Source organism: Wasmannia auropunctata, unplaced genomic scaffold (genome assembly GCF_000956235.1).
Source record: "Wasmannia auropunctata unplaced genomic scaffold, wasmannia.A_1.0 LD336022.1, whole genome shotgun sequence".
NCBI classification, from domain to species: domain Eukaryota; kingdom Metazoa; phylum Arthropoda; class Insecta; order Hymenoptera; family Formicidae; genus Wasmannia; species Wasmannia auropunctata.
In genome coordinates this window covers 523320-550460 of record NW_012026868.1, presented here as the reverse complement: position 1 = coordinate 550460, position 27141 = coordinate 523320, and the positions used below count along the sequence as shown (strand labels likewise).

General features: G+C 45.4%; 1 protein-coding gene across 1 annotated transcript; it reads right to left on the bottom strand.

Moving 5' to 3' along the window:
• Positions 1 to 259: 259 nt before the first annotated feature.
• Positions 260 to 22158, bottom strand: LOC105453083 (neuroligin-1). Its single transcript, XM_011694783.1, has 7 exons — positions 21333 to 22158; positions 13446 to 13592; positions 10283 to 10471; positions 9284 to 9540; positions 7326 to 7472; positions 6121 to 6545; positions 260 to 5132 (listed from the first exon to the last, which is right to left on the bottom strand). Exons 1-7 carry the CDS (start codon positions 22156 to 22158, stop codon positions 4034 to 4036), a joined length of 3090 nt encoding a protein of 1029 aa, XP_011693085.1. The 3' UTR covers positions 260 to 4033.
• Positions 22159 to 27141: the final 4983 nt, after the last annotated feature.

The following is a 27141-nucleotide window of genomic DNA, read 5'->3' as shown; positions in this document are numbered from 1 at the left end:
TTCACAGTCTCTGTCGAATGATAGGGTTTGACAAATGAGAAAAATTCATCGAAAATTTCTAAAGAGGATGTTGCAAGGGCGTTGCTATCTTCCGATCGGGCTGGACCATCCTGGATGAAGAACGGAACTTCGAATCGACCAATGCGACGTGTTGTTGCGATATAATTAATAAAGATTATAATTTCGTCTGGCTTGTAAGACTAAGGGAGGCGACAGGGAAGACACAGGGCACACGCAAAATCAGAACGCCAGCAGAGAGTTACGCTTTGAATCTTTAAGTATTTATTTAAACAAATCCCAACATTCCAAACATTGATAGTTGTATATACGTATGGGTGTGTCTTTTGTGTCTGTGCGCTTTCTATAGACACAAGATAGATTGTGGCAGCATGTCAATTTGCCCTCGGCCATCTATATTATGTCCATAGCGTCTTTCTTTTCGTTAATTCTGTATGCGTACCCACTGTCATACAAGTACCGCCATCTCTTTCGCCTGCGGATCCTCCGATTTAATTCGCAATCAATTCTTTCTAGCGAAAAAAATCTTAATTGCATGTCTTCGGATTCTTTTACAATTTTCTAAATGCATCGAAAAATGAACTTTTCTGCATTAATAACAATTTTGCAAATTAGTGCCTCGGTTCACCAAAAATCATTCATTTTCGATCCAACTAAAGAATGATCTAATGCTCTATGACATTTTTGCTTACGAAAAAAAATTGCATAATTGATGAATGGAAATTATTGATCGCAGGTTATAAATTAATTATTGAATTTGAAATAAATATTCCATTATAAGAGCATGATTTGTAACTCTAAAGTCACGATGGCTGATAGTGTACAAAACTTACGTACATACCCGTAACGTATTTTTATTGAATATGGAAGCCCACAATGGTGCAGAGGGGTAAATAAATAAAATAAAAAAGAAACATATAGATGGTGACTTTCAAATCACATAGTTATAAAAAGTTGAATCTCGACGTTTCTGTCGAGAAAAAGAAAGTCGATTTCTAATTGACTGAAGAATCTGCAAACGAAAGGAACGGTGACAGTAAAGAGCTCTCACGGGGCTCAATCTTAGCCGCGCGAGTAACAATGAGTTTCCCCCACCGCGTTAATTACGATGCAAATGAAGCTAACTTAACGATCGTATCCAAATTCGACCAACGACTGTTTATTATCCCGGCGGATCGATCGAACAGCTTCCCGATTTTGTATACTCTTCCCACCCCACCCCGCTTCTTTGACGATACACGTTAACATCATCAACATCCTGCCGGTAGACGATAACACACGCGAGTGCAATCGAATCAATTATGGCAAGTTTCCCCCGTGACTAGATATTAATTAGGAGTTAGGTTACTAACGGTGGCCCCTCGCGCGGTTTCTCTCATTTTTTTTTTTCGAAAAGTCTTTACGGTCGTAGGGGTGCTTACGGCGCCCGTCCGTCTCTCTCTCTCTTTCTCTACTCCGATGCTCTTGCGCGACGGACTTGTTTCCTGGAGGGGGCTTAAATCAAGTCAAGATTCAATTCTTGCCACCTCTCCAATTTACATTTCGTCGAAGAGCGTTGTGCGTTCCGTTGTGTGTGTGACGAGACGAACCAAGATCAAAACTTGCCTAGCCTCCGAAGGGGGCTCATATATATCTTATTTTACATACAAAATGTCCGACTCACGACGTCAAAAATTTCTTCTTGGGGAAATTTTGCAACAATATCTAATGCCATCCTTAAAGTTACATCTCATAGACTTGGGACTTGGTAAATTTTGATCCTAAACGCCCCTTCAAGCTAATCTTGTCTTTCGCAAGACAAGCTAGATATACATTTTGTTATCTTAGATCATTTTTATATAATAAACAATTTCAATCATTGACGTAATAAATAGCTCCTATCAGTAGTGTTGAACAGATCAGATTCGAAAATTAATCGCGTATTATAGTAGCCGATCGACACGTCTAAGCACCCCGAAGAAAAACATAAAAATTAAAATGGACCCGAATACTTTTCGCCTTCCAAACTACCATACTTCCAATATTGCATGAAAATTTACAATATACAGGTGACTCTCAACGTCAAATTTTAACTTGTATTAAATTCCGTCATTACTTGACTACTGTCAAAGGGAATATAAACATAATTTTAAATTTATTTAAAAAAAGGCACGATCAAGAAGAGATAAAAGTGAATAAAAACTTAGATATAGAATAAACGGAACAGATTAGCTTTAGGCGAAATCAAGTTGATACATACTACCAATAATTCATAGCGTTTATGCGCGGACCAATTTCCAATCGGCCGAAAGTAGGAACTCTTACCTAAACACTTTTCTTTTATAGCGGTCATCAAAAAGTTGTAGCAAATTTATAACTTTCGAAAACAACGCAACTTTATCTCCCTTCCGCCGTCGCCCTCTGCCTTCGGGGTGACTATTAAAGTCAGAGAAAACTCGTATCACAATACTTTCCGACAAATGTATACATCGTAAAGATGTCTCGAGTGTATAATGCAGTCGCCTCCAATGGAACGCCAAAACTTCGCGTATCGAATTCCTCCCGCAATTTCACATTGTACAACGACAAAATTTTTAAAGCACCAGGAGAGAGTCACCTGTATCTCCTTAAGTACTCCCCGTAGCTGTTTAAACCGTTTAGCCCTATCTCGTGTCAAACGTGTTCTAATTCCTTGCACACGATCGCACACACACGCCCAATTACGCTAACGAAAGCTAGCGTCTCACAGGGTTTACCCTCTCCCAAGTCTTTATCCACATCCTCTCTCTCTTTTTTTCTATCCTTTCCTTTTCACCATTTCGTCCCTCGCGTCCGTATCTCACGCACGGTCTCTCACGCACGAACATACGTAACAGTAGCTCTCTAGTCGCTCTCTCGTCGTCTTATGAACCTATAGAAGTCGAAGCCCAAGACTACCAATTCCTCAATTAATTCCATTTAGTGTTGTGGCAAGGATTCCGGGCCTGAGCTGTGGGCCCGAAGCACCATGACGGACACCTGTGTATGCCTGCCGCGTGATGTCCTTTGCGTTCATCATTTTTATTCCTGAGATTACGTCAATCCCCCGTTTAATGCGACATCTGCGTCGCAACGAACGCCGGACCGGACCCGGCTGAAGAGTCAGTGAACTAAAGGGTCGGCCGATCCGTGAATTTCAAGCGCAACAGACGTTTTGCCGTCCCTAATGGACGGACTGAAGATTCACGTCTCGGGTACAAAGGGACCGCTACGAACCTCCTCCTGCGTGTTCTCTCCCGTGTGTGCGTGTTTACGTGCCCGTTTGCGCGTTCACCAAATTGCGTTACACGTGACGTGGATCACGAAAGGCCGCGGTAAGAAGCCCCTCGAAACGAAGCACATTTTTCAACGCTGACCAGTACGTGGGCACACGCACGCGCGCGCACACACATACACACATACACACACATACACACACTGGGCACTGTACAACTCCGTTGCGGAGCGAGTAAAAATTGTCTTTCACTTTCCTCAAATCGCGAAACGTTACGCACGTTAATCCTGACGTCGGCATCCTGACGAGAATCACTCCAACAACAAGGTAAGCTTGAACGTGTTTCCGCAGTGTTTAGCAGTTTGCAAGTAAGTTCTAAGAGCAAGAACGGGGTCTCGAGAAGAGAATTCATTAACACGGCCGCCAAACGTTAACGCGAGGGTAATCCGCGCTCTCGTCTCGCGCACAAGTTAACCGAACGCAATGAACACGCGAGAACGTGCTGCTATTTATCGTCAAACGGAATACAGGGAAATAATAATCTCGTGAGATTATGAGGAACGAAATATTCGCTTCGACAGTGACTAAGAAGAGCGTGCCCTCTCGCACCCCCTCGGGAAGTGTATTCCCGATAATGGTAAGAGTTCAAAGGTGCCCCTTGCCTACGTACTTGATCTCGATCGGCGCCGTCCTCTCGTCTCGCGCGCGCCCGTGTCACACGGCGAACCGCATCTCCTTCAAAACATCAAAGATCTCGAGTAGGTCCGGGAATCCAGCGTCCTATCACACGGAGATCTCTTGAATCTGCACGCGCTTCTTCGCGCTACCGGGCGTCCCCGGCTGCCGCAGAATCCCGGGACACGTGAGACCGACGTTCGGCGCCGGGGCCTTGGGCGGAGGCGGCGGTTCCGGCAGCTCGTCGTTGTCGTCCTCGCTGTCGTGGTGAAGGCCGCCGATGTTGCTGACGTCGTCCATCTGGGCGATGGTAGCGTCCACGCAGGGCGACGGCGTGCGGGTCCGCTGGATGCACGGGTTCTTGCTGTAGGACGGCGGCTCCAGGATCCGCTTGCCGCCGCCGGGCGGCGGCGAGCACTGGAACTCCTGCAGCTGCAGCTCGAGCTCCTGCACGAGCTTCGCCTTGTGCGGCGGCAGCATCGACGACGAGTCCATCAGGCCCATGGAGGACGTCAGTCGCTGCTTGCCCGTACCCGAGGCGTCCATGCCGGAGCAGCCAGCCTCCAGGAATTCCTCCTTCTTCTTGTTGCTGAAAGCGCCCGACAGACCGCCGCCGGTGGTGTTCCGATCGCGCTGGTGGTAGATCCCCGCGAAGATCAGGATGTTGAGCAGCAGCAGAAACACACCCACCGCGATGGTGACTGTGAGAGCCGTGGTGTAGCTCTGATAGTGGCTGGAAGCAAGTTTGCGCAGGAGGTTGTTCGGGCCCGGGCCCAGATTCGAGATCTGCAACGTTCGCGAGGTGGTGGGCGTGATGGTCGTCGCGACGGTCGCGTTCGGCGTGCATTCCGTGGTCGACAGCGCGGTCATTATCGAGGAGGGTTCCGTGGGGGATGGCATGGGTAACGGAGGCGCCGGCAGAGGTACGGCCGTGCTCTGCGGACGCACCGGGCCCTCGTAGAGGCCGGGATTCTCCGCGAGATGATGGTGCCGCATGTTGATCTCGTAGCCCGGCCGGTGCAGCTGCGGCAGTAGATTCAGCCAGAGGGACATCTTGTGGCCCCTGTAGTGCGAGCGCATCTCCGGGCTGTGAGCGGCCTCCAAGTACAGCTGATTTATGGAATCGTACGAGTCCCAGAACGGCGGACTCGCCGCCAGGCCGTTCTCCAGTCCCCCCGAGGACAAAGGACTCGCGCCATTCGGATCCCTAGAACAACGAGCGAACCGCGACTCTTTGACAAATGGGTTGGAATCTCTGCCGCGAGGCTGGACGTTCTCTTTCGCGCTTCACTCTTGGCGTTCCCTATTCTGTTGGATTTCTAAATATTTAATTTCAAAGAGTGTCGCACGAAATTAGATACTTATAATTAATTTTTTTACATAATTAATTCCAGCAATATCATTATTTATTTAAAATAATTAAATATTATTATAATTTTACTGCTTGCAGCAAATAAATTTGAAATGCCTTTGGAAACTGGAAGCTAAATTTGAGACCCCGAATATACCTCGTCTCTGTGCGATAATTCACCACAGGCAAAATTTCGTTGCGAAAATCCGCCGTGTCGATGACAGAGTAATCATCCAGATAGCCGCCGATCCGCAATTAGAGATGCCAAAATCACTTCGCGTCTTCGCCACTAACAAGTCTACTCTACTTCGAGATTGCGAGCTTTCGCTGAGCGCGTTAACGGCCTTTGCGGGGGAGTTTGGCTTCCAAAATCCTCTCGCAGCTGTAACTTTACCCTTACTACCACTACCAGCCTGTAGACTCCCCCTCACGTAGAGTAATCGAAGTGTATGCGATGCTTAAGTTCCGAAGAACTTTGAACCGGGTGAATTAACGAGAGAGGTTCACTTATCCGATTAACCCTTTCGTGCCCATGCGCCGGTTATTTCACGTCACGTAGTGTGTCGTCGATTAATGCCGGTCGCATATTTCGTCGGAGGAGGGCGTTAATTAAACAAGTACGTTAACTTTTCGCGGTAACTCTCGTAAAACACTCCTCGTCAATTAAGTTTGTCAATTAAGATCGGAGAGAAAACACGAAGGATCTGCAGCGTACGTATACTCCTATCTATTGCAGAGGTAACATCTCTTTTTTTTTCTACTTTCGTTCTAAACCGCCTCGTCTTTAACGGACGTGGTCCATTAATTTCATCGCCGGTGAACGAAGGAGAGGAAGAAGACTTACCCGCGTCTCACGAAGTTAGCCAGGTAGTGTACGAGCAGTTTCGACAGATTCTCGTCGGCGGGGGTGTAGTTGCCGTAGGGCGGCACCGCGGACGTGACTTCGCCGCGGAGAAGAGGTATACCCAGGAGATACGGCACCTCCTCGCCCCGCTGGCTCGGCAGCTCGCCCGGCTGGAAGTGCAGGAAGTAGCCGCGTCCCTCCGAGGCCGAGTGCAGCAGGGCCAGACGGAGGAGCGGCGCGGCGACTTGGCCGTCTCCGAGGAGAGATAAGAGACCCTCGCAGATCGCCACCGGACTCTGCTCGCCCCGCTCCCAGTCGGTGTACTCGTTCCGCAGAGTCGAATAGATTTCATGCAAATGGTACCGGTAGGTGTTCCGGACATAAGTGCGCAATATACGGTCCCTCCTCGTCTCGTTCAAGCCGTTCTGCGAACCGGTAAGAGTCTTTTCTCGCCCGTCTTTTCTCCACCAACGCGCAAGGGCAACGTATCGCTCGTAAATGTTGCGCTCCTCCGCGCGTTTCACCGAGTTTGTCGCAATTTGCAAAATGATCCCTCGAGATTACCGCAACTCTTTCGATTCCTCGTCGATCATTCACGGAGGGGGGGGGGGGAGGGGGTAATCGCGGCCGGGAGATCTTACGTGTGTAAATAATGAAGTGAGACGGTTTTCACCGAGACAGAGACAGATCTCTCTGCGTGTGGATTATTAATTCGATCGCGATCATAAAAGCAGACGTATGCTATTATAGCGCGATGCCCACTGGCCGTGACCATCGGAGAGTCAATAATATCCGGAACAATTGGCGAGCGCAGGCTTGCTGATGCAATCATGTAAAGCTCGTCAATTTGTCAAACTATATCCAATCGATGTCAATTACATATTATGCATGAAGTGTCCGGTCATTAATCAGGGAGAGAATTAGTTCCGCTCTAATATAAATCTCTCGATAAAATCGATATAAAAATAAAAGTACGACCAATAATAGCGGCGGGAGGAAAACAGAATAAAAAGTTCGAGGCTTTTTACTCTTCTAGACAAAGACGTTGCGGAAACACGGAACTGTAATCTGGAAACCATTCTTTACAAAAGAACCGAGAGATCCGAAACAAAAGGAATACCGTGCAATTAACGTGTTTTATATTTTTTTTTTACGCGTGTTTTTTCCCCCCCGAGTGATCGTCATGGACTACGAATCACACTTACCTGTAAATCTTCCTCGGTGAGATTCACCCAAGCTTCCTCGGACGTCAAACCAAAGAGTAAATCACGGTTGCCGAAGTCCGCGAATTCAGCGCCGGGCCCGGGCACGATCGGCATTAGTCCCGAAGAAGAGGCAGTGGGCTGGAAATTCTGAACAAAACGATCTTCCTTTTCATGTTTAGGGATTAATTGATTTTGCGCGCGTACACAGAAAGAACGATTTTGCTAAAAACAGATCTGAAAATAATTTTTTGTTGAATCACCAAAATAATTTGTTGGAATGTTAAAACTGATAAGCATTGCTGTAAAACGTTTTGATATTCTAGCAATCGCTTTGACTTTCGCGCAAAATTATTGTGATTATTGAACAAAAATTATTTTCAGATTTGGCTTCAGCAAAATTGTTCTTTCCATGTATCAATAAGATTCACGCTACTTCTCGAACTCTCTCTTTAATTCTCTATTCGCAGCTCTCGCTTTCGCATATATTGTCAAATAAATCTCTGTCATTCAAACACATCTCTCCATCACGTAAACGGTACAGCTTGTAATGTCGGTGTTTAATATCGCATAAATTGACTTAGCCGCCGCTGTTTTGTAGCGGAGATGACACAAGGAGTAGCCTCGACTGCTTTATAGTAAATCGTGATTGCAATGGTACGTTTGATATACGTGTATGGTACGAGTACGTTTGTTCATCTCTCTCGATTTCGCGTTTAACGTCATGATATCGCGCCGAGCGCGAGCGTCCAGAGACACTATCAACGAATGAGTTAATGGAGCATGCACGAAGTAGCTATTACGGTTTTCTCTCTTTCTCTCTCTCGCTCTCTCTCAGATCCGTCATCCGTCAGCCGGCCGACCTTTCAATTAGCAGATTCATCGTTTACCTGTCGTCTCGTACGCCCTTGCGCAAAATCAATACGCCGGGCCGGCCCCGCCAACATTGGGCTAATATCCTGTATGCAATTACAACATTCGTGAATTCCGTAATCGCACGGATGAAACGCGTGTGTCGCGCGCGCGCGCGCGCGCGCGGCCCATGTTTATTTAACACCCGCCGTTATATTTATTTACATCGCGGTGGATATTCCATGCGTAATCTGCGCTTAAACGGCGGACGTGGGACAGCACGCGTAGAGGGTATGTGTTATACGCCCTGCGAGAAAGGTGGAGGGTGTAAATGCAAATTTTATGAAAAATGGCTTAACGTCAAAAGCGACGCCGAGCCGAAAGGCTGCGCGGGACGTCCCGGGAAAACGACAGATAACACATTAGCCTGTCATTTATGAAAGCCGCCAAAAATACCAAGATAATTTTAATATGCAGAGTGTTTGAAAATTCGACCGACAAACTTTCAGAGATTGTCGAGGGGGGGGGGGGATTGTCACCAAAAGGATCATTTTTTTGCAAATGGACCTAGGATCAGATCAGAAATGATCTGCATGTCGTTACACCGCTACGGCAGACAGTGTTCGAAAAAGGTCGGACTTCGAAATATCTCAAAAAATATAAGTTTTATACAAAATTCAGACAAAAGTTGTAGGGTGTAAAAAGATCTCTATTTTATCTTTTTACACCCTAGCGGTGTAACGACACGCTTCCGACCGTAGGTCCATTTGCAAAAAAATGATCCTTTTGGTGCCCCCGACAATACTCTGAAAGTTTGTCGGTTGAATTTTCGAACATCCTGTATTTATGTGTATAGCAATTTTTGCCAAGCTCAACTTTATCGTCGGTTCAAACTAATCTCCGTTTCTCCCCCTGTCTGTAAATTCTAAGCTGCGGAACGGACAAACAGAATCGATTAAACCGCAATTAAGATTAATTAACGACGTATTACGGTTAACGGCGCAGTAAAATCGGAGTAATCGGGCGGAGCGGATCGTAAAGCAAGTGGAAACGGCGCGTAACTGTTCGCCAGTCTCGAGACTATCGATTATCGGGGCGAATCGTCTCACCTGATTGACTGTCGGCGGCAGAACGGCCCCGTCGACGAAGGGCGCAAATCCGGAAGTGAATCTCGGCGGATCCAGCTGCACCGCCAGTAGCTCCTCCACGTTCTTTAAACGAAGGCACGGTGCGATATCGTCGGCCTCGGCGTCACCGGGACATTTGATTTTCTCGGCGACGCGGCGCTTCACCGCCAGCGGATCCCGCTGCACCGCCCATGGCGAGAGGGCCGAACCGCCGAGCAGAATCACCCTCCCGATCAGCTCTGGAATATTGCCGTTGGAAAAACTCCCGTTAATTGCAACACAGCTAATAAAATTCGAGGAATGTCCGATAAATCTTTAATTACTGCACGCTATAATATACGGTTCGGGATTTTACCATTCGAAAATCCGATATTTTGGCAAACAGAAAATCAACCTCTTAATATTTCGCGGTGGATAAAAGTTTCTCCCAATTAAATTTTTATTTAAGCCCGCCTTTCTTGGAGAACGAGCATATAGACACGATTGTACTGAGACTGTCGATAAATCAGCTTCAATTAGCATGTCTCTCTGTAGACGGTTATATCGACATCAATCAGCGTTAAATGTGATTAAATCAATTTTCTTCCTTCGCGAGCGGGACTATAATTTACAAGAGAGCTGCAGCTTAATTAAATATAATTTTATCTATCATGCGAATAACGGAAGCACGTTATCAATTTTTTTTTTCAACAACTGATATAAAATAAAAAAAATAGATACAAACTACAAAAAAAACCGCGTCTCTCTGAACCGATAGATAAACAAAACGTCCCGGACGTTGTCAGAAAAAAAGAGGAAACATAAACAAATTCGTGACGTACGCTCGCAGCTCGCTTTTCCCATCGGTCTCTATGCAAAACGGACGTTACCGCGTCAGCGGTAAATGCGACCGACGGCACGTTAACCAACCCGGTCCGACTGACAACCACGCGCGCAACCGATCGACCGCACGCAAAGCCGCGAAACGATTAAACGCCTTACCTTTCGCCATAGGGGAGACGGCTAAAAAATTGGCGAGCGCCGCCCCGGTGCCGTGGCCCAGCAACGCCAGTCGCTCAGGATCGCCGCCGAAGGCCCCGAGATTCTCGCGCAGCCAGTGGAGCCCCGCCACCAGATCCATCAATCCGTAATTGCCCTGCGCGCTCCCTTTCGAGCCGGTTTTCAGGAAGCCTGCACCGTTTCAAACGAGATCCGAGTATTAGAAGGCCAGCCTCATTTACGTTCGGCTGAACATCGATCGACAACCGTAAAGGGTCGAAGGGGACGTTTGAATATTCGACATCGCTAATTCCACGAGGAGCTGCATCCGCGCGAAGATAGACGAGCGAAGTCGCGCGAGGCATATGTAACGCATCACGTACTCGTGTTATTTCGAGAAGCGGAAGTTGTTGCGCCGAGAAAGAGAGAACTTGTTTGGAAGATCCATTCAGACATTTCCGCGAGCACGAATCTTCCCTCCTGTGCTCTCGAGAGGAGGCTTCCTTCTCCGCTTCTTCCCGCCACGCGCGCGCGCGCCTCGGCATCCCTTCTTACACACGCGAACCTCGACGATCAAAACTCTGTTATGTTAATCGCAAACTTTCGCTAAACTCGGGTACGCCTCACTTTTAGTATCCGCTTTAACAGAAAGGATCGTCTGAGTTAATTAATTATTACTAAGTTGGTTATCGTTGCGGCGACGAAAGTCGGGATACTCACACACACGCACACGCGCGCGCGCGCGTGCGTACACAGACGTAGACCGCAGCTATTGTAACCCGGCTGAGCGACTGAGAACTCAGAGAATAAACCGGATTAAAATTAAACATTTGCTCGCCGGTACTCAATCCCGCCCGCTTCAATTCGCCACGGACTCACGCTACGGGGCTTGTCACTTTGCCGCCGCCATTCGCTGCCTGCGAGGCGAGTTTTCCATTTCAATCCGATTCGCCTTTTAATCGCATTCACATATCTATCGCCGCATTGGTGCCGGAGTTATAATTACGCTCGGTATTTAGCAAAGAAAAATATCGTCGAGAGAGTAATGACTCGTACGAGTAATATAGAATAAATGTTTTTGCTGCTCCGCTCGCGTAGCAAAAAAAAAGATTTTCTTTTCGCGTAAAATACGAAGGCAAATATTTTTCGATAATTATTGTACGTCTGCTCGTTTTTTTGCCCTCGTCCGTTCGAGCTTTTTCGGTTTGTTCTACGGAGAGTGTGCGAAGCAATCAACGAAACGTTACTCGCCGCGCGATGAAAAGTACATTTAAATATTATTCAAACGTGATGATTTCGATCGGAAATTTATTTGTGTCGTAAGTGGCGTGAAAATCCGTAAGTGATTGTGAAACAGCGAAAAAGCACGGATAATAAGTGGGGTAACAAGAAAAAAGATGGAAGAAAATCGAATCGGCCGGCCATGCGGTATTGGATAACGCCGCAGGCATTGTTTCGCTTCAACGATGAACAAAACGCATACGGAACTGCAGCGTATCGACAAAGAGAAGCGCGAAACTGGGCCCCGGTATATAGTGAAAATACGGCGTATCGATATCGAAAATTGTTCCACTGACTGCCCCCCAGGCTTCTTTCATGAATGGAGGCTACGGGTGTTGTAAACACGCGCTTGCATACCTTCCGAATAATACCCTGTTTATCGCTTTATCCGCGATTAGGCGCGCTCAAAAACCTTTAAATATCGCAGATCTGCAAATAGCGCGGAAAAATAAATGCAGATTACACCGTTGTGCGTGGTGTTGCGCTTGCGATAAAGCGCGCGGTATACGAAAAACCGGTGCAGCAACTCCCGCGTTTTTTAAACGGAGGCATATAATGCATTTTTAATTAACGCAAAATTAAACAACCTCGCCTTTGCCGGGCAATCGGGAAGGGAAGAGAGCACTCGGATGCGCCAGGATAAAATCTATTTTACGAATTAACTGAATAAAAAAAATGAGCTTTAACCGGGAACACAGCATAAATTCACAGTCGAGAGACGGGATTCCGTTCCAACTTCGTGGGCGCTCGCCACGCGAAATATCGATTACAATTCACGCAGCCATTCTTGCCGCGTGCTCCAGTTTGAATTTATGCGCACAATATTTAGCAGACGCTCAAAAGCCGGTCGTACGACAAACGAGCGCGAAAATCCACTCGCGTGAATACACCCTTAGCCTTACGTGTGTCCCCTTCTTCGTCCTCATTAAACTCCCTTTGTCTCGTCCCCCTTTGTTCCCGCGTTTTTAATTTTGGTACACGCATATGCGCCCCCGCCCTTTCACCCTCCTCCCCCTCTATCTCTCTCTCTCGCGCGCGCGCACGCGCTTGAAAACGCATCCTGCATCTCGGATCTTCGTCCTGTAACTTCTATTCGAGTTGACGCCGTGTTTTTAAAGAGCCGCGACTATCGCAAAAGAAACAATCCACGGAGAGGGGAATTTCCATATATAACTGCGCGGAAAGTAATCTGGTAAGATCTCGACAAACTTTTCCTCCTTGCTGCCACGAATAATGAGATCATTCCTTTAACTCTGTCGAAAGAACAAAAGGAGAGCTAGTCGCGCTGTTGTAATAAACAAAAGCATGGTAAACTCGGCGCACTTTATAACGCGGAAACTTTCTATCAGCTTTCGCGCACGAAAGTAATGCGAATTATCGTATTCGTCCTTGTCGTTGTGCTCGAAACAATAATTTCTTAGCATAACGTGGGTAATTATTGAATATTGATTGATGTGTCAAATTGTCAGTTATCGACAAACGCTCGTTTCACTCGAGAAAATAATTGTTTCAATTGTACGATTCTTTAAAGCGGAACGCGTCGATTGTGCGATTCTTTGTAACGAAACACGTCAGTTGGAAATTATTTTTTTCTATTATTACCGCTGACGCAGGAATAAATTATTACGAATGGCGAATAAAAGAAAACTTATTGTTATTTTTTTTTATTTTTAGGACACAGCAACGACGAGCAACGATTTCTTTAAAAAAAAAAAATACCCTGCCTCGTCTTTTCGCAAACGATTACGACGTATATACGCGAACGCAGTTTGCGACGAATAAAACAGGCGCAAACGGTCGCAAGGCGTGTCCTGCGTTCCGATACGACGGCGGAATGAAACGGGACGGTCTATTTCAGCGAGTAAGTACTGCCGGGGATGCTTACCAAGCACGCCAAGACGAAAATTGATGGAGACGACAATAAGGCGTCCGTGAGCGGCCAGGGCGGTTCCGTCAAATGAATTTCCAGCGCCCCACGAATATGAATCGCCGTGAATAAGGAGGAGAGCCGGTAGCGAGTCCGCGATACTACCTGCAACATCAGAGAACATTCTACCACGGTATCTCTCTGCAAACACGAAGTACATGCACGCGCGAATAAATGCAATGGAGAAATACAAGAACGTGTATGTAGATATAAGAACAGATCGTGCATCGTCAAAACGCATTATCGCATCGTCTAAATTACACAGTAATCATATCGAGCAAAGACGTTGATTGAACGACGTTTATATAATCCCCTTAATTATTCTCACCGGCAAACATTTCATTTGACTCGGATTACAATTCTCTCGAGAAAATTGCAATCCTCATCCGATCTTAATACTTTCTCTTGTCGAAGAATATATGAGTGAACGTGCAGTGCATACAAAACTAATCCTGTAATATAATGTGCGGCATGAATACACACGATTAAACGTCTTCTAAAAATTAAGTGTGGCCAGATAAAAACGTCGAAGTAACTGGCTGAAAAGCGGTTTCAGATCTCTATGAAATCTCGTGTGGTCGAGATTAATCTTATATGACTTAATAGCCTGTGAATTATAAAATACGTTACAAATTTACGATAACATTTCATATGCTGAATTTTAAATCTTCGACTAAAGATCGTATTTTTTTCACGAAAAAAATCCATAATTGCATTTAGCACTAAATAACAGATAGGATTTACGAGAATAATATTAATATTAATTATCTGAGAACATATTTGTCTATTATTGATTGTTGAAACAAACGGAATATTTACGTTCGCATTCGTAATAATTATATAACGACGTACACCTTATAACGTATATTTTCAACGAATGAGCGGTTAAATATTTAACTCGCACGATTTTCGATATTTCATATATAAAAAAGCGTCAGTTTGGCAGATACGTTTCTGAGCGATTCGAATATTATAAATTACGTGGCGTTTTAGCTGCCTGAGTGAAAGATCTCGATTTATACGTAAATCTTGGAAGGGAGTCTTTCCATAAAATCTGCATTTTACTCCATCTTAACGGAGGGTAATGCAGCTGTCTCTATCAATCGCGACGTCAAATTCCCCGTAATGCGCAACGGCGATCGAAATATAATCATCCCGGGGAACGAACTATCATGCCGAGCTAAGTGATGGCAAGGCGAGACACCTGTTGCGATCCTGATAGCGCACGCTAGACGACAGACAGTTAAGTAAGTGAGCGAATAGGCGAACGAGACACCACCACCTTCCCTGATTCCGCCGTGCGTATTTTTCCATTGGGAGAGCTGCGAAAACCCGCTCCTACCGCGGGACCGCCTAGCTGTTTGCGATCGTATCTCAAAACGTTTACGAGCGACTCGGTGCTTTTATTGCTTCCTCGGTATCGACTCATCTTTGTCGCGCTGCTCAGAAGTTCATAAATTATAGATTCTTTTTTTACGAACGCAAAAGTAAAGATCGCTAGTTTAGTCATTCGTACTGTAAAGCTATTTTGGGATTTTCTGTTGTCGCTCTCTAAGTTTCTTTAGAAATAACATCTAAATTCCAATGTTGTATTTCAAGTCGAATAAGAATAATTTTCCATTTGTTCTAAAAAGACTGTCCCTTACAGCTAAATATTTCGCTAAACTTTCGTCAACACACGTTCACTAAATTATTTTACACGCTCATACTTGTATATTGGAACTTTTAATAAAAAGTATACGCTTCTCATCTGTTATGTTCCAGAACGCGATTGTAGCGGAACTATAATCTTCTATCACGAGCGATGGGTGAAATTCAGGCTCCGCACGTAATACGAAATATGTAACACCCGAGCCTTTATACCACACGTTCCAACTCAGCGTGTAACGCGATTATGTAACCTGTCGGGAAAGGGAGGAAGGGTATGGAGTAGATACGGGGGACCAATAAATTCATAAGCAAGTTAGCAGAGATTCGGAAATGAGGAAGCTTTTTGAACGACCTGGCATATATCAGGCACTAAAGTTTGCTCCTAATGCGAAAAGGTCGTTATCTCGAAGTCTTACAATTAACGAGAGAGAATTAACGCGCAGTCGTTACCGTGATCTAACAGCAATTTTGAGACATTCCAACGTTCTTGTACGATAAAAAAATATTGCCGCGTAGAAAAGTGACACAAGTCAAAATTTATTTTTGAGATAATAAAAGGAAATCGTTCATCGAGATAGGAAAAGTGAAATCTTTTAAGGGTCGATTTCTTTTTATTATCTCAAAAAAGATAAATTATGAAAAAAAATACACACACACACACCCATGCTTTAATCTTCTTCAATTATACTGTACTATACACGCAGATGATACGTATAGAAAATATATTCCTTCCATAGTTTTTTTTTTAATTGAGTACCTGCCATTTTCTTAACTGCAATTTTATGGAAGATCGGACTATAAAAATATTCGCGGAATCGAATTTACTTAAATAAACACTTAAATTTTACTTTCCTACAGTTTTCTTTCTCGCTCTAGACAGTTTAAATGCGCACAATTAAAAACCCTCGTAAAGTCGGACAGTTAATTAAAGTTTTCATCGCAGCTCCTTCAGATTCTGTTCATTGTACATCCATTATAGATAACGATCGATCTTTGACCGCAGTCTTAAGTGCGAACAGATTAAAGAATCGATCCGAACGAGCATATATGTCGGCACTTTCCCGGAGTCCTCTTCATTATCGTGTCCTCTCTCTCTCTCTCTCTCTCTCTGTCTCTAGATTAATGTCGCAGCGACTAGACAAGAAGAACGTCGATACGATACGAAGCCACCTCACTCCCGCGGTGCTTGCAGGTTCTCTCACGTGAATCAAATAATCGACTGCAATGCACTACGGAATTGAGGACGCAACGCATCCTTACACTTGCATTCCTTTACAGTATCCCTCTCTCCTTCTTTCTCTCTCTGCCTCCTCTTCGTTCTCTCTGTTTCTCGATCTACTTCGAAAGAGCTCCTTTCGCTTTATCTTGTCCTTCCAATATCTTCGGCCCGCTTCATTTCTTCTCGTATGCAGCATCGGCCTCGCCATTGTGCCGCCGAGGCACCCTGGTTTCTCATCATTTCCCAGATAAAAGTGCGCTTTATTCTTTCATTCTTCCTCACAGCGACGGATTCCTCACGCGAGGCACGCGAATACGCACAAAGCCGGAGAGATGCTCGCTGCTCGATCGGGGAAACCGACAGCCGGATGAATTCGCGAGCGACGCCCCCGCGTGTGTCCCGAATATTATTTTCACATGATCCGCATTCACCGACACTCGTAGCGTTTCTCTGTGTGCCGAAGTATATTGCTGTGGAGTATTGTATTAAATCTACCTATATCAAATTTTTCCGCGAGTGATCGCGTCACAAAGAATAACGTTCGCTCAGCGAGCGGCTGACATAAATGAAAGATCGGAATATACAAAACGTAGCGAAAATTTAACAGTATAACATCGAAAATATCGCATTTTTTTTCCGCAAGATTACTTCTACTAAAATTATATGCAAAAAGAAAAATTGGATTATATGTTAAAATTACGTTAAATAATGAAGAGAAATGCATTCGCTGTGTGCTTGTTCTTATATTATTACAATTCGGACAAATATAACAAAACATACTAACTATTTAAAAAAAATCTGTATTTACATTTATAAAAAATTTTTATTTTCGCAACATATTTAGTGTACGCATGCAGCAATTCCATTTTTTTTCATTGTAACGATATTATTTAAATGAAATTCTGACATTAAATAAGTAAAAGTTATAATCACGCGTTTTAAATTAATTGCAGATTGTGGTACTTTTCTGTTCGCGACATACCTATTCATTGGAAAATAACTTTTTATAACTATATTAAATAGAATTCTCGTACTCGATATATAAAACTTAAAATTGTAAAATCGCCTTTAAATTAATCGCAGATTAATGATTATTTTCAATTCGCGATATATCCGTGAATAATATCCTATTTTTTTATATATACCACAATTATATCAAATACAGTCTTCATGTTAAATGTATATTAAACTTATAACAAACTCGTTGAAATTAATCGCAGATATTATGGCTATTTTTCAGTTCGCCGCACATCCATGAATGATATCGTAAGCATTCGGGATGAAGCTATCGTCCAGAGTTACGAGCCGTCGTCGCCGTTGCGTAATAACAGATGTAGGATATAACCATAAAAGTAATTTCGCGACGATGATCCAAGACGAAAGAGCTCTCAATCTGTCGGATAAACGCAATACCGCTAAAATAAGCACGAATTCCGCGTGATATACGACGAATTACGCATTCCTCCTTCCGCAATCTACGTATTACTCGTAACTTCGTATGATCCCGTATTTCATACAGCACTTCTATTCCCGCAGTTGTTTGTGGATTACCCTTTTAATGACGTATCGGAACTTTTAATGCAAACGTGAGTGTCATCAAATCGCAGAGAGAATCACATCGGTCTCTTCGTTCATTTCTACTACGATAAGTTCGGACGAGGCTAAAGGTAACATTATAGATTAAAGTAAACGTTGGATAAATTTCCTAATCTTAAGCATCAACCATTGTGCGAGCGGGGGGGGGGAGGGGAGATTAAGAAACGTTCCTCTCGCATTTATATTCCGCAAAGATATTACAGTCGCGTTTCAATAACGCGTTCCACTCGCGTGCGCGCCCACTGAAGGAGTTCAAACTCTCGTCTGAATTTTCCGCGACGATATCCAGAGATGAAAGATCGAAAACTAAGCTGCTTACGCGCGGGTAGTAACGATAGTGGTAGTGGTAGTGCTGCTGCTGCTTCTGCCGCAGCAGCAGCGGCATTCCTCTCTCCCCCTCCCTTCCTCCCCTCCCACCCCTCCTCCGTGCGTCGTCGGTGAGAGAGACAAGCATGAGAAAAAGCGTTCGCTTCTGTAAAAAAGTAGCAAGAGGATTCAACGCGATAGCGAAGGAAGCAACGACGGCTCGTTCTCTTTAATCCGGCTGAAACGTCGGGTAGTTACGGCTTTTTATTCGACAGCATAATAGCGGCCTCTCTCTGCGCGAGAGATCCCATAGAACAAAAAGAGAAAAGCGGAAAAATCGCGAGTGGATCTCGCGCCGTCGCGCGCGTATCGCGGAATCCCCAACGATGCCTCTCACGCGTGCGCTATCTCTCCGCCCGATCGCGCCTTCGCAGTTCGCGGAAATCACGGTGTGCCTTCGTGCCGCGCGACTTCGCTTTTAATTAATCCCGCACATCCGCGTTACCACGGGAGCGGGAGAATTTGTTTTTTTCGTGCCGATTTATGTCCCTCTCATTAATGTACAAGCGTGTACAAACTGTACAAATCTCTCTCCCTAAGAGAAAGAAATTTTTCTTTGGTACACGCGATATCCTCCGTGCTCTCTTAGCGAAAATTGGAATAGACATATTTATCTTGAAGCGCGCAGCAAAGCCAAACTGTTCAAAAACCGAACTAGGTCAGATCTCTATACACACAACCGGGAATATTACAGAATTCAACAAATCCGGCCGAATCCCCTATCTGAAAATTTATTCGCGGGATGCAGTCCCGCTGTTGATCTCCATATCTATGATCCATATATTGGTTCGCGTTTACACTTCATCTGAAAGTCTCCCTCTCCCTTCCCCCTCCCCTCTCCCCCGGCTGCTGTATTCGCAATCAGAAAAGCGTCTCCGCGTACCGATCGATCCGCTCTTTTGTTACAGACACCCGTTCCCGCTCTATCCCCCGCGCTTTAGGAGAGAAAGCGATGGTGGTGGGGAAAGGGGTGAAAAGGTGGGAGCGCGACGGAGGGGTGGAGTTTTCTTGCAAAGGAAACCCCAGCGTCGCGACAGCGCGAAATCGCGACCACTGGAGTCGCCGCATCGTGGGAGCTCTCGCGCGTTGCGCGGGATGTCTTCTTTTTTCTCTTCCTCCTCCCCATCCCCTCGTCCCCTCGGCCAAGTACGTGTACGACCGCATTGAAATTAGCTCTAACAACCCGCCGGAAATCATCGTCGGCGAAACGAATTGCCCTCACAGTCGCTATAATCTCTCTGCGCTCTCTACGCGCTTCAGTATTTCAGCCGTGCTAGATGGATGTCCGAAGGGACGAGATGAGAGAGCGAGACGAAAGATATATACGCTTTGATAATCAATGGTCGCGATACCGCGTAATATCGCGCATGGATCATTCATGAGACAATCTTATTATATCGTCAGGTAAGGTCTTAAGGTCTCACACATACACACACACACACACACACACACACACACACACACACACACACACACACCCTCACTCACTCACTTACTCGTTCTCTGTATTTTTCATCAGCAAGAAGCTTAAGCAAGCAATTAAGGTCAACACGTCTCTTGGCGCTGAAAAGTTCACCCAAATACCAAATGCGGGCGATAGTACTTATATAGATTCCTTGCGACGCGATTATACGCGGAAAAGATAAGATTTCTAGATGGACAATTCTCTCTACTTTTATAACAACGAGAGCTCGCTACGTCTCGTTGTTCGGACTTACTGCCGAATTACCGTCGCTGCGTACAATACACGCGCGGTCTCGTATTCAGCGGGAGATGCAGAGGGGATCGCGCTATAAATAAAACGCTCGTCCGGAACGGCCGATCGTAATTTCAGCGGAAGCGGAACATCATTTGCAAAACTCTGCGAATCTCTAACACACTCGTGCTCGCGCGTCCGATGAAGAGAGAAAATAAAAAAAGTTCGCGAGCCAGCACGTGCATGTGTATCTACTTGTCGCGCGGAATTATACGCGCACGATGTCATCGTCACGTGTCGTAACGCGCCGACGCTCCATTCCCGAACGCTTCGATAATCAGATTATCGCGGAATGAAATTGCGTCTCTCTCTCTCTCCCTCTCTCTCTCTCTCTCTCTCTCTCTCTCTCGCTTGCGCTCCCCCTTGCTGGTTGGCGACGCGCTTTCGCCAAAGTTGGGCAATCTCCCTAAAATTGAACGACGCAATGTTTCGAAACAGAGGCTCGCGAAAATATCACAAAACTTTACATCGAAAGATACATTCCGAAAAGTTCGGCTTATGTTTCCGCGACGAATTTTGTATTCGACAATGGACCGTATGGTGCATGGAGCAAGGATTTTCCAAACAGTGCGTCGCAAGAGGTTTACGTATTTTTCACGTATTTTTCACGAGAATTTTGTTTAGGATATAAAACAGTCCTTTTGTTCCAAACACGCAAAAAATAAGTCTTACGAAACATCTGATCCCTGAAATATTATTACAAGTTTTTTCAACATTGTTTTGTCAATTATTAGTAAAAAATATTAGTAAAAAAGAAACTACACTAGTACTGAAATACTTTCGTAACGTTTGTTTTTTTAAATCCTTAATTTATCGCGTTTTTAATTGTGAGATTGTTAATAATTATATTTTTTAAAGAATGGCAAAGAAATTTTATTTTCTAAAAAGCTCAAGAAATCAAGAGCAAGAATAAAATATTATTTTAATCTATTATTCCTCCTATATATACACATAAAAAAAGTTTTATATATACAGTATATAAAATAACCTGAAATATATATATATATATATATATATATATATATGTATATTCTGTAAATGTAAATTTTTTTATATATTATATATATATTTTTTATATATAGGTATATATATATGTATAATATATAAAATATTTACGACAATAATATATTTAGGACAAAAAAACAGAGTCCTTCCTAAAATCCATTAACAACAAACTTTAAAACATATTCTTTATTCTACCAAGCAATATTTTTCCTTTAGTAGGACCATACTTTAGGATAACGTCGCCTCGACTTACCGTGAGGAGCTTTGGGCACATAAAGGTTCAGATACAGGCAGTCTTCGCTCTGGTTGGCCAGTACGGGCACCAGCCTCTTGAGGTAGGCCTGCCTCTGTCGCGGCAAGCTCTCGTCCGGCACCGGCGGCCGCTGCGGGCAGGCCGGCGGCATGGTGTCGGCGAACTTGATGCCGCGCCAGGGTGTCGGGGTGACCGGCGGCATGTAACGCAACGCGCCGAGCGGCGGCGTCGCGTACGGCACGCCGTAATAGGTCTCGACGGCCGTCGACGATCTGGCCTCGATACCGCGCAGGATGCCGTATCGCGTCTTGATCGTTCTGGTGCAGTATTTCTGAGTGCCGGCCAGCGCCTCGGTGCCCGCCAGGCAACACTGGGCGCAGAGAAGCGCCAGCAGGAAGACGCTCTTGGCGATACCGCCGTCGAACGGGGCTCTTCGAGGAGTCCCCTTACTCGCGATATCCTTCGCACCTCGTCGTCGCCACTCTCGTTCACTTCCTTCGCCGTCGCTTCCCTCGTCACATTTGTCTCGCTTCCGCTCTCTCCGCTCGCGACATCGCTCGCCGGAAATTTCGCCTGTTTGGCAATCCCCCAGCTTCCCTGCAGGGACCTCACGACACGCCGAACATGGGGAAACATCTCGTCGTCCCCGATGAAGAACATCGCGCCGCGTTCGATGCGATACGACAATATCGAACCGCGGGGGACACTGCTGTCGGAGGACATGCTTAACTGACGGTCGCCAGTCGCCGGTGAGAGGGACGGTGTCGGGAGGCGAGAGGTCTTTCCTCTTCCTCTTCCTCGGCAAAGAGGAGGAGGACGTCCGCATCGCGTCACGCCGCCGCGGACTGGCCCCTGCGGGCCCCGCATCTGTGGGGCCCTCCTGCCGATGGACGACCCCTTTCCTCTCTCGCTTCCGATTTCCGCTTTCCTTTCCCGCCGTTCGTCGCCGTCGCCTTCTTGCCTGTCCTTCGCCCCTCCGTCCTCGCCGCCGCCGCCGCAGCCGGCAATTTTTTGCGCTCGCCCTTCTGTGCCCCTTTCCGCACCACTACCGCCACCACCCTTATCCCGTCGCCGCCGTCCACCCACTCCCACAGCTTCCGGCTGTACGGCTTGCCGCCACCTCCAGTCCCGCACCCTCCAAGCGCCTCTCGCTCCCCGTCCGCCGTCTCGAATTCAGAATAGCGACTCGGTACTACTATCGCGCTTCTGCTGCTGATCGGCTCCGAGCAAACTCTCACTTCCATCCTCAGGTGCATACGTTGCCCGCGTAGTAGACGCTGAGCTGCCAGTCTGGCGACTGATCGTCGTTGCCGCGCGGCACGCGCGTGTACACGACGCTCCGGTGACGATCGACGAGCTCGAGTCGCCGGCAGTGAATGATCCTGATGGAATCATCGGCGCCCAGAGTACGATGGTTCGATACACCGCCCTCGGAGTCGCCGACTCGCGCGGAATCCTCCTCAACGTTCTCGACGTTGCACGTGTCGCGACAGCTCGTCTCGGGAGAGGAGAATCATTCGACGACGATTCCTCGATTCTCGAGCCCTCGCCGCCAGTCTTTCTTGGTCGCGCCGGGAACCACCTGCTCTCGCCTCGCCGCGCGCCGCAACACGCTGCAACAAGCGCGCGCGTAAAGGGGCGCCCCGTTAAAACGGTTTTTCTGGAAATTAATTTTTACGTCAGGTCCAACTAACTCGATGACGGTCGCGCGAGTATAATAAATTTATAAACTTGAGAAAAACCTGCCGCCCCTGCGTGTACAATTCAAAATTCTACGTAACCTCGAGCAGACAGATGTTGCTCGTGCCCGAGAACAAATGGCGCGAAAATTGCTACCGTCTGCCCAGTGAACCGGAAAAATGTATGCTCGATATACTTTCGAGGGGAGGGACGATCGTGCGTGAAGTAGCGTGTGTACGACGAGTTTCTTTCCCACCCCTATCCTAATTCTGCAGCAGTTCAGTGAACTTCAGGCATATATTTTTTTTATCTATATTTGCTGTAACTATTTATGATTACTTCAACGGTTTCTCTACTCTGAAAATATATTTCTGCTTGTCGCTGACTGAATTCTGTATTCTCCACAGTAAACAAATCTGCATCCAATAAATGGAACATATACGAGTTTATTGATTTTTGTTTAGTTATTAATGGCACTTAATTTCAGGGGCCGTTCTCTTTTTTTCTATCGGTTGTAAAATGACGAGAAATGAAGTAGATATTTTGCACGCTCCAATCCATGATAATATATATTTCCATATATTATTGCGGTGAAAACTGACCCCATTGTGGTAATAGCGCAAATTTGACCGTTCCGATTGCGTATTAATATGCAGATGTATGCATCGACCCCCCCCTTTGGATCGAATTTTCGGAAATTCAGCGACGCCGGACTTGAAATTTACGTACGCCGAATCAGTAATTAATATACATTACGCCGGAACCGCGGGTGAAAAATCGAATCGCACGGCCGGTCGCCCGACAAAATCTAATTAATTGCAATGACGTTGTAGTTTGATTCGAATGAGTTGCTCAAGCTGCTCGAATAACGCGAAATCCGATAGCATTCAACTGTGGCTATGCGAGAATTTCCAATTTCCAACTTGAGGTAAACTACACTCTCTCTCTCTGGGCCCTTGATGCATTCGGCGTTACGGCTTTACAGCAACGTTTCAACCCTCCCTCCCCTCCTCGAGTCCCTCTCCCTCCCGGGGGGAGAAAGCAGTCTGCGTTTAAATTATCACGAAGTTACCGTTCTCCCTTTATAATGACTTTTTTTTCCCGAACTTGCTCGGCGAAACAACGCTGGGCTATTCTTCCGCGAAGGCCCACCCGTGGCGAAAACGGTGCATAAGCAGGTCTCGTACTTCACCGAGCGCGCAATTGTTAAGACAAGCCATATAAACGCAGGCATTTTCTTGCGCTCGACGCCTACTTTTACTTTCTGACGCTTTCGGTGAACGTGTCGAGGTGAGAAGTGTATGTATACCGTCTACTTTCTTGTGACAATGACGAATAAGTGTTTACCGTAATTGCGAAAAACAGAAACGGACAGGTAAACGTATACACGTACGAAAATTGAAATTGAACATCCTATAATTAACTTTGCTATCCCTCGCCCGGACATCCATTTAAATTTTTCATTACTTCAAAGAAATACAGAAAATCCCCGTCCCGTCTCAAAGAGACGTAATATAAATCCAACTGCAGCTATATCTTCCATGTGATTTATCAGCGCTATTCATTGCCTATCTGCGAAAGAAACTTCAGAATTATGAAAGCGAAGTTCGCTTAAATGTAAATGGCGCGCCACGTAAATGGCTATTTAAAAGTTCAAATGCTAATTATATAGCATATCTACAATTTGAATGTTAAACAAAGGTTGATTAATTCAATGCCCCCCTTGACGCGATAACTCGCGGGTTAATTTACACGGCGAATACGAAATTCTTTTTTTCTCGCGCCTTCGTCGCTCGAAGCCCTCGAACGGAACGTGTCGGCAGACAGCACGAGTACAGAGGGGCGAGTATTCCCGATTCCCAAGTTAGTCCGACTTGTCTTCTAAGTACTTTGCAGATCGGGACTCCCCGGGGGTCGCTCGTCGACGGAACGCCGCGCGATGCCGATGCAGCCTCGCAAAGTTCGAAAAGAGGAGCAAACTATCGTCGGATTACGCTCCGATTCTCCGCGCCATTCGGGCGAGCAAGCAAAAGCGGGCATGCCAATGCCGAATCATAAGCGCGACAATCTGGTCTGGCGAGCGAAATTAAATTCCGGAGTTCGCGCTAATTGCGCGGGGAACAGGAGAAGGGGATAACCGGACGATTAATAATTCACCGACGGGCGATAAGTTCGAAGTTTCCGGATCCACGGAGAAGAATCCATAGAGAGAATTATCGAAGCAGCAACGGCAACGTGAAAAGGAAGAACGGATCCTTGGTGAAAAACGCCGATATATTATCGCGGAAATTGCGCGAGTGCCGGCGTGACATTTTTGCACGGATCAACGAGAGCGCATCCTGCAAGAAATGGATGAGTCAAAGGGAATTGATGGTGATCCATTTTACAAAATTACGGACTCCCAATCTTCGAAATTGAGGCTTAGCCTCACATTAATTTCCTCTCTCAATTCGTTTTAATTCGATCATACTCTATAATAATTTTAATTAATGCAAAATATGGTCGAAAATTTAAATATATGTTATGAAAATAAAAAGATAAGAATTCCATAACTTAAATACTGACAATACTGGCAATATTGACGTCCAAGATAAAGAGATACTGTATTTTTAAAGTGCATTTAAAAAAAATGCAATTGTCGTTATATTTATCGTTAAATTATTTTGAATTTTGCGCATAATAAAACATTCAATCTAATAAATTAGAAGTAGAAATTCGAATAATCTAACAATTTTAATAATATTTTACACATTAATTATTACGCGTGATAAAAAATTCTGCTCAGTATTTATTTGTATTTTAATTTTATTTTCAATTATAGCTGATATATATTTTTATGTGCATTTTATAACAAAACAAAACGCTTAAGTTTCAAAGATTGTAATGATTATCTGTGTGAAAAAAATATTTAGTTAAATAAAAGATAATAAGACCGTATTTAGTAAATGTAAACTATTTAAATATTAATTATTTACATTTTCTGCAAATATTAATATTTCACTTAACATATATTTAGTAATTTTGAATATTCAATCTTCAAAAAAGTAGTCTCTATATATATATATATATATATATATAATTTGAAAACACTAAAAATTATGATATATTTTCTTCACGATAATAATCGATGAAAGTCTATAGCTCAGTTATCATTATTAGTATAATTTTGCTATTTCCTGCAATATATGTGTACGCGACAAACTCATATTGATCGAAAACGATACGCGGATTTCTCCAAATCTCGAAGCTATCATCAACGATGTTTCGACGCCATATGTTTCCGATTCGTTGAATAACCAGAAAAATAAAGTTTATAAAAGCAACTCAATACAGTTATTCGTACAGAATACGTTTTTACTGAACCAATTCGTTCGGATTATGAATTGTTAATGCGGATTGTTAATTATTGAGCAGAAACATCGCACCGACATATACAGGATAATCCTGAAAAAAAATGTGAGGAACGCACCGAAAAACATCCAACTCCTTATCTATAAGTGTCGTCTCCTCGTATCACATAGTGCATAACAGGGGTATTCACTCTCGGGTACTCTCGGTCAGATAACTTCCGTATCGGTCCAGATAATTTCAATTTTATCGCTCCGGCACCACACGCACCAACACGTAGCGCTTCGATCCATTCGACGTGGCTCGCATCACGTTTAGGAGTCCGAAGTTGACAGAGTCACGCTCTTGAGAACAATGCCGATTACCGGATCCGAGCGCCCAGCGGTCCAGATCGCCCGAAGCGTCGTCAAGAGTCGCGATAGAAGCAGGCGCTAGATGTTTGCCGCCTCAGGCCGACATACTATCCGCCTGAGCACCCTCTCGCCAGCTGTTGAATCGCTACGCGATCCGCCGCGAGCGATCTGCATGCAAGCGCGAGACAGACCGAACCGACGAAACCAGCCGACCGACCAAAATCTGTAACGACAACCAACCCCCAGGACGACCCGCACCCTTCGTGTGCGCGATCGACTGTATGTCCCGGGCACTACTAACGCGCCGAGGGCCAGCAGCCGTGCGACCTCCGCGGAGGTGGCGGTGCTGGTGCCTGCTGCTCTTGCCACTGGTGGTGGTGATGGTGGTGGTGGTGGCGGTGGTAGTGTCGGCGGCGGCGGCGGTGGCG

What these genes read in the sequence shown, in the direction of transcription:
- LOC105453083 (XM_011694783.1), bottom strand. Translation starts at nt 22,158, where the DNA reads ATGCGGACGTCCTCCTCCTCTTTGCCGAGGAAGAGGAAGAGGAAAGAC. An exon ending in TGTGCCCAAAGCTCCTCACG is followed by an intron (nt 13,593 to 21,332) that starts GTAAGTCGAGGC and finishes CTGATGTTGCAG; the next exon opens with GTAGTATCGCGGACTCGCTA. An exon ending in TTTTCGTCTTGGCGTGCTTG is followed by an intron (nt 10,472 to 13,445) that starts GTAAGCATCCCC and finishes GAAACGGTGCAG; the next exon opens with GCTTCCTGAAAACCGGCTCG.